The sequence below is a fragment of the Apis dorsata genome, unplaced genomic scaffold, assembly GCF_000469605.1.
Source record: "Apis dorsata unplaced genomic scaffold, Apis dorsata 1.3 scaffold_683, whole genome shotgun sequence".
NCBI classification, from domain to species: domain Eukaryota; kingdom Metazoa; phylum Arthropoda; class Insecta; order Hymenoptera; family Apidae; genus Apis; species Apis dorsata.
In genome coordinates, this window is record NW_006263864.1 from 881,460 (window position 1) to 889,736 (window position 8,277).

The 8,277-nt window shown below is 48.1% G+C and overlaps 1 protein-coding gene across 1 annotated transcript in view; it reads left to right on the forward strand.

The window, feature by feature from the left end:
• LOC102670645 (Down syndrome cell adhesion molecule-like protein Dscam2) overlaps positions 1-8,277 on the forward strand; it is a 119,534-nt gene that overhangs the window by 59,487 nt on the left and 51,770 nt on the right. The window contains exon 6 of the mRNA XM_031513683.1: positions 4,924-5,041. Coding sequence (XP_031369543.1) covers positions 4,924-5,041 — 118 coding nt within the window. The remainder of the gene's footprint in view (positions 1-4,923; positions 5,042-8,277) is intronic.

An 8,277-nucleotide genomic window follows, 5' to 3' on the forward strand; every position in this document is an offset into this window, starting at 1 on the left:
TGGAAGACGGAAGTGGGCCGCGCGCGTGAATGGGTAAAAGTGGTTGCACGCCGAAGCTTCGACGAAGTTGAGATCGTTCGTACGGCCGGGATCCAATTAAACGCCTTATTTCGCGTCAATCACCGCCAATAATCGATAACGCGATGGGATCGAAGATTGTTCCTTTAAACGGAATAGATAAGAAGGAAAAGTGAAAGGATTATTCGTTTCGACGAGTTTGATTAATTCTTAATTCCGAATAAGATACACGCTGATAATTAAAACGATCGATTCGATCGCGCTCGTTAATCGTGTAAAAAAAAAAGGGAGAAAAAGAAAATGTCCCCTCCCCTATGGATTCGCAAAATCCATAAATTTCCACGACATCCGCGACATCCCATTCCCTCGACTTGGCGTGTGTCGCGTCGTCGAAGGGGTTAATGAGCCATCGGATGATCGAGGCCCGATCAAAGGAAAAATTCTCTTAGCCCAGGCGTAATTGGCAGGGGTTGTGCGATCGAGAGCGGAGTCTGAAAAGGTTTCCTCGAGTCTCTGGCATCGCTTGTTACCGAGGCGAGCCGTAACGTGTGCTTTGGTTCCGCGCCCGGCCACGAGCACCGCGGAGGAAGGGGCGGAAAGGCGAAGGAGGCGAAAGCGGAGAAGGAAAGGAAGAAGAAGAAGAAGAAGCGGAAAGGGGGAGGAGAAATCTCCACTCGAGCCGGGCTAACTAATGATGCTTCTCTTCACATGCCTCGCCTAACCCTCCAGATTCGTGTTGAAGCTTCGGACGTGGCCGTATACGATGCGCGAGAAGAAGAAGAAGAAGAATAAAGAAGAATAAAGAAGAATAAAGAGAAGGAACGGACAAGACATTCTTCGTTACCGCTTTTCCCCTGGCACGTGACCGATCCTCCAAGCGTCATAATTCATTCTTCGTTTCCTATATGCGTTTTTTCTTCCTTTACTCCCTGCAGGAGCTTCCTTCTTTCTCTCTCTCTCTCTCTTCCATCGTTTCTCGATCGTTGGCTCTCTCTCTCTCTCTCTCTCTCTATATATATATATATATATATCGACCTGTCATTCAGTCGATAAGTCTGCGCAGGCTGACGGGGAATAATTAATACACCGGCGGCTTAATCGCGAGCCACGGATACGCCGTCTCGTAATCAAGGCGAAGGTGAACGAAAGTGCGCTGAAAATTGGGTTCGCGATAAGCGAGTTACGCTTTATTTTATTTTTTTTTCGATCCCTCCCGTACCAAAATTGTTATTTATGTTTAATCAAAGTTGTCACGTTACGCGTGCCGATTATTTCACGACAAATACCCGTCGGGGATAATAAAACAGCGCGTTTAAAAAATGCAAGATTGAACGCAACGCAAGATTCACGATTTATGGAATATATTCGCTGTATAAACTCGATTCTGTGCTTGGAGCATCGTGCCAAAAGGATGTTTAACCGAGACTACGAAACACGTTCTCGACTACAGTGGTAACAATCTCTATGTTTCTCTCCGAATGGAGGAACGTGAGAGAGAGCATCGGATCGGGTATAAAAGAAACCTGGTTCCAAAGGCCACGCTCAGAGAGAGCGAGAGAGAGAGAGAGAGAGCGAGTGAGAACGGATGGTATTTAACGTTACACGTTTCATAGACGAAAATTGGGAACAGAGCGGCGAATCGATGGCCGCCGGGTTTATTTGCGAAGCGTGCATCTCTGCGGAGATTCCGCTTTAATGGAAGCGAGAGAGGGTCGTAGGCGATCGTTTATCGCGATCGACGAACGTCCCCACGAGATATATCCCGAAACTGGGTGATGTTTACCTGACGGGATCCCGATGGCCTGGATGGAAACTGACCGAATAGGAATGGAAAATTCCCGCATAACAATTGTTTAGAATTTCTAAATAAACACAGTGCGTTTCGCGCATCCACTGCAGAACGCTGTGCAAACGATGATTACCTATAACCGGATCGCAAATTATTATTGGCCCGTGCAGCATTAACACAGGTTACGTTACGCAGAAGCGTTACGAGTATCGCGTAATTGTTACCTTTGCGTTGTACAAGATTTGTTTACAACAATCGCTTCCTCGTTTAATTCTCTCCGCAACCCGTCCCCTCTTTACACTCTGGCTCTATGCAACGCGTTGCACGCGTTGTATTTTTGCGCGAAACGGGTGAACGGTTTAATTTATGGAAAATAATAATAATAATAATAACAACGAAGCGATTCGATTGGAATAATTTATGGTTTGTTCGTTTCTTTTTTTTTTTCTTTTTCTTTTTATTTTGTACAACGAAGAACAATTTGGATTATCGGGGAGTAGAGAAGAGAAAGGAGGGAACGTATAACGCGGAAGAGATAAAAGCGGACGAGTGAAAAAAGAGATTTTATCGTCGCTTTAGTTGCTCCATTCAGCGTTTCCGGTAATCATTTCGCGTATACGTAAACGAACGAAATTCGCCAATTTCAAAATTACTCGAGACGCGAAACTTTATTACAGACTGTAATTTTTCTAAGAGTATCAACGAGCGGACTGCCGCTGTGATCGTCGAAGCGATTCCTCGTTTCTGGCGAGGGGGCGCGTTACGCGTTAATTCCTCGAACGTTCTTCCACTTCTTTTCTCCCCCTCTTCCTCGACTCGTCCACTTCGTCCGCTTTATACTTGTCGCGTCTTATTCCTCGAAATCTCTCGTGAATGAATCGAGAGAATGAAAATTTTTCCTTTGAACGAAGTCGATTAAATTTTTCCCGCGACGGAGAGGGTTCCCTTTTGAAGTTTGGCGGGTTCCATCCGCATAATACAACAAGTTGACCGGGTTCGATGGTTGGACTGAAATTTATGCTAAGCGCGCTTACGTACTTATCAACTTAATAATGAAGTTGCAGGGTGTGCCCGATCGTTTGCATATAGACAATCGTCCATAGTCCCTCCCTTGTCTCCCCGTTTCGAACACGGTGGTAAATTAACATCGAAAACTCGAGAGATACACCATTTTTTCCGGGGTAACGAGCAATTATCGTTCGCTATAGCTGGAAATTTTCGAATAACGCGTATCGCGATCATACAGCGAAATAATCCCATCGAAATCAGGCCATTACGCGCTTTTAATCGCGTCATCGCGCGAGATAAGAATCTGAACCCCTTTTATTTCAAGAGGGCGAGTTTTCGCTGGGCTTTCGCTCAATATCTTCTTTCCATCGCGGATATCGCGTAACGCGATTGCGGATTGTAATGCAGCAACAAACGCGCGGCCAGTTAATTCGCGGCGTAACGGGGCGGATCGCGTGTCGCTCGATCGCGAAAAACGTCGGGCCAGTTATCGCGCGTGGATCGATGCCGCGCTTCGCTCGTGTAAAAGCTGCGAAACACGCGGGTGGATCGGGTTCGGTCGGATTTCGAGGGAAATAGGAGCGGAAAACAGAGGTGGAGGAGGAGGGTTAATGGCGCGATTTCGATCCGCGAAAAACGTTCCGCTTTAATTACACGGGCCCCTCGTTTTCATCGCAAATACGCTATCTCCGTTTCGTTGTAATATTCATTACCGCATTATTACCGATGTCGTTTGCCCGACTTTCTCTTCGCCGGTTGCGCCCCAAGCATCGCTAATTACGTCCGTTAATGAAATCTTAATGGAGCGAACGGGTTAATTGGCATTTTCATCGACAAGCCGGATAATAAATATACATCGATTCCTTCGTTTTCGAGGCCGCGAACGATAGATCCTCTTCCTTAATGGTGTACGATGACGATTTGAAATTCTCGGCGTGCATACGTAACACCGGTGGGTTATCTGTCCCTTTACGCCACGAGTCGCGAGTCCGCTATCTCCGACCATAATTCCCCATTAAACGCGTTGCCTTGACGCGTTCCTTTCCCCCTCTTTTTCTCCTCTTTCCACCCTCTTCCTTCCCTTCATCCTCTCATTTTTCTTCCCGGCCCCCTCCCCTTCTTTATGCCTCACCACGAAGAACCTTTGTTCCCGCGTTCCTTTTTCAGCCGACGGCTATTTATGATACGCCGTGGAAAACATTTCCCGTATATCATGGAACAAACTTACATGAACTCGTCCTGGGGGAGGAGGAGGAGGAGGAAGAGAAGGAGGAGAAGGAGGAGGAGGAGAGGAAACGTAAGGGGGTGTGCTTTCTTCGGCCTTGCCGCAAACTAACCCACCGTTTCACCGTGTGTCACGTACGTGTACGCGCACGCCTCGAACGTAGCGAGGAAGAAGATCCGCCCGGACGATCTCGCGCAGGACGTATTTCCACCGTCGTTTCCTTCCCTCTCTTTTGTTAAATCTTCACCGATATTGTCACTATCAATTTTCCAAACAATGTAATCCAATACTTTCCTCCTCCCTTTCCTCCTCGCTTTTTCCACCTTATTTTCCCCGTATCGTATTTTCCACCCTCGCGTCCTGCGAGGAGAAAGAGAGACAGAGAGGGAAAGAACGATACGTAACGATCGTCGTTAAAGAGAATTTCATTTCGTAATATACAGCGGTTGGCTTTTAATCCCAGCCCCCTATCCCTCCTCCCCTCTTCGTTTTATTAAACTCGACCTCCTTGGTCCTTCCGTTCGCAGCATCAGCACCATCCTCGTCCCTTCACGTTTCACGTCCTCTCCCCTGCAGGAATATATTTCCCGCGCTCGTCGCGAGGAAAAACTTGGTCCAACTTGCGATCCCTCCGTGTGCAGGGCCGAGTCGAAGGAAGAGGCTTTGTTCCTCCAGGGAACGGAATATCGCGAGAAATTATCACCATCCTCGCCGTGAAATTTCACGAGAATTTCGTTGGAAATTTTATCTTTTCCAGCCATGGGCGAGGCTGGCTCAGATATATATATATATGTATATATATTTCTCGATCGTTTCACGTGTGTCGTTTCCATCCTCGCTATCATTACAGGATTTATCCGTTCTGGGTTTTTTCTGGTTGCAGAGATACGCAGCACCATGCCGCCGATGATAAACGAGAAGGTGGTTTATATGTCCGCGCGGCTGAAAGACACCGTTGTGATACCGTGCGTCGCGTACGGCAATCCAACCCCCACGAACAGGTAAGAACGTCCAACCAACGCGATATACGAATCTACGAATTTGTTGCTCTTTTCCCATCGGTCCTCGTAAAGTTCGGCGAATGGCGAAACTTGTCCGAAACGGATGGTCGGCTGACTCTCGATCCTCGCGCGAGATTCTCGAAAGCGTGACGCTCATCGATCCCGGATCGTTTACCCGACCCGGTTTCGAGGTATTCCAGGCCGAATCTGCCGTTCCAGGGGGAGGCGGTTTGGTTTGGTTCGCCGCGCTTTCTCCTTGCATCTCGTTGTTTCACTTATCTTGATTACGAGATAGAGAGCGTCTTCTTGCTTTTATCGAAAAGAGAAACGAGTTATTGATCCCTTTCGTTGAAAAAAAGTCTCCTTTAATTCTTCTCGTGAAAAACTTTAACTTCTTCTTTCTTCCCGCGTCCTATTTCTCGTGGAAATTGAAAGTACGTTCCCTTCGCTCGGAAAAAGAGAGAAGAGATGTAGAGAAAGACGTTTGGCGGACGATGATCAGAATCGGAATACCGAAGCGACGATTCAGTATCGAATTCGAAACGGAGCCGCGTTGGAAAAAGGAAAGGCTTTGACCGAGAATCGAATACACCCCGTTCGACGAGGCAACAGAAGGGGTTTCCCGGCCGGGATGCGCTCCGTAATTGCCGACTTTCGCGAGACGGTATACTACAAGTACGATTCACTTACGTGGCAAACAGTTTCCCGATACAACGAGGCGTGGGCGGCAGGGGTGGGGTATCGGAGAAGTTTAATTGGCTCGGCGGCTGGATAGGGAGGAGGAGGAGGAGGCTTTTCCCCTCCGTTGAAAAATATTTCGCTCCAAGTTGGCGCGCGTGCGGTCGTCCTCCCCTCGAGAGGGTAAGGTTCGCGAGAAAAGGTTTAAATATCGCGACACACCCCCACCCCTCTGCGCCCGTCTCGTTTCAAATTGCTTTCTCTGTTCCGTTTCCTCCCTCGAGTAAACGGATGTTCCGCCGCGCAATTAACCGGTAAACGACCATTTACTTTTCGCCGTGGTCGAGGCGTTGCACAGCAGAGCAACACCAGACGCTAAATTGAGGAGAGCTCTTTCTGGATTAATAAGACGTCCGGCTAAGACGTCGCTTTGGCCACCTCTTCCGTTAAAATTTCCTTCAAATAAATTGATGATTTATAATTCTCTTCCGCCATGGTTGCGGCCATCGTTATTCAAACGTAAAAATTTCAATTTCCGCGCCATCCGTCCGAGATCCGTGTCTCTTCGTTTTCGAGTATGAAGAAGAAACGCTTATTTCGAGAGGAGTCTCGCGAATGGAAAGGGGGCTTTCGTTGATTCAACGAGGAGGAAAGCTGTACGCCGTTGTTTCGTCACGATACGAAACGTGGTTTCAGGATTTTCACGATTTCGTTTGAAGAGGGTGGCGCGAGTGATAATAATAACGACGCCGAAGGAAACGAGGGATCCTCGTGTTTCTCTTACATTAATGCTAATTTCGAACGTGAAACGTGTGTTTCGTTTCGTTTCGCGAAAGTATTTCCATTCAGTGAAAAAGCGAGAGACACGCGTTCTTCGTCAAAGGGGTGGTATCCCGAAAAAAAAGAGATCCGCGAGAAAGAGAAGAAGGAAACTTTGATCATTTTCGAAGGAGTTGGAATTGGAGAAGCACAGATTGGCCGGACGATCTTTCGCGGTGATACAACAGGTTTAAATTAAATTGAAAAGAAACAGGCGTGAAACCGGATAAAAATGGAATCGTTTATTCGGTTTACTCGGCCGATATTGATGAAGATTCGATTCTTCCTCAGGCGATTCTTCGCGAGTTATGAACTCTGAGTCCGGAAAACTCCTCTCTCTCTCTTTCTCTCCTCGATACATCGCGACCAATCCAATAAACTCGAGCGTATATAAGAAACCACGGGTATAATAGAGTCGTGGAATCACAAAGGGAAAGCGAACACAGGCGAATAAAGGAAAGGAAAGCCTCGATGAATTTTCTTTCCGTCGATCGTTTCGTTTCCCATGCGGATTCGAGGATGGAAAAAGATAGAAATAAGGCGGGAAGGGGTGAGTGGAAAAGACAAAGGAATCGCGTATTAATGTATTTATTATTCGATCCCGCGACTCGGAAACGGAACGAAAGGAAGGAAAAACGACCTCTTTCATATACTCTCCTCTCATACTTCAATCTCGACGAGATTATTAAACGCGAGACGAGCCAACGTGTCTTTTTCCTCTCCATCTCTCGCGTAATGGAAATTTCTCCCGCTCGTGTCGTACCGTTCCAAGATCGTGTCATCATCTCGAATCGCGATAATTCGTCTCGAAAATTCACAGGTCGCATACGCGACCTTCGTAGGATCGTTACAATAGCCGTACACAGGCATTGTCAGCTCGGCTATGCAAATTCGCACGGCGGAAGGTACAAACAACGAGATACCGGTTTATTACCAGTTTCCTCCCCCTCCAGATGTTTGACATTCGAGTAATCAATCCCCCATTGACCCCCGTTGATCGATACTCGCGGGAACGAGGATTCACCGTCGGTGCATCGTCGCCTTCCAAGGAATTTCTCCATCCGTGGATAATAATCGATTAGCGGGAGAAAGGATGGGACGCGATACGAGGCGCGCACACGCATGACCGTGTGTGCGGATGTCGGGGATGCGGCAAGGTGAGGCCGTTCCAAGGTACATAGACGCGAGGAGCGTGGTGTGGGTAGCGCAAACAAACCGACCGCTGATTACAGAGACTGCTTCTGACAGCCCATCAAATATTCCGCATTTACGTGTACGTCGACGTCACCGAGTATTCCGTGCTTGTGTTCATCGTCTCCTTCTCTCGCCTCCATCTTCGTCCTCTGTCCCACCGCCTCTTCCGTTCAGTTGACTGAGTTGACGGAGGAGAGGCAGCAGCCATAGGGGGATAAGAGAGAGAGAGACAGAGAGAGGGGATGGAGGCAAAGGATAAGCAAAAGGATCGGAGGGAGACGGATAAACGAGGGAAGAGACAGGATAGAGGGAGCCGTGGTCCTAGCTTCCATCCCTACCACCTATCTTTCCTTCCCTCCGCCAATTTCCCTCCGTAAATTCGATTATCTATAGGTATACTCCTCGTCGTCGACCGTGTCTCCTCTTCCCTCTTCTACCAGAGTCCGACGACTCTTCAACCTCGTCGGCGTCCTTCCGCGCCTCTTACTCCCGCGAGCCCACCGACATGCCGCTTTTCCGAACCTTCCACGTACACGCGCGCGTGC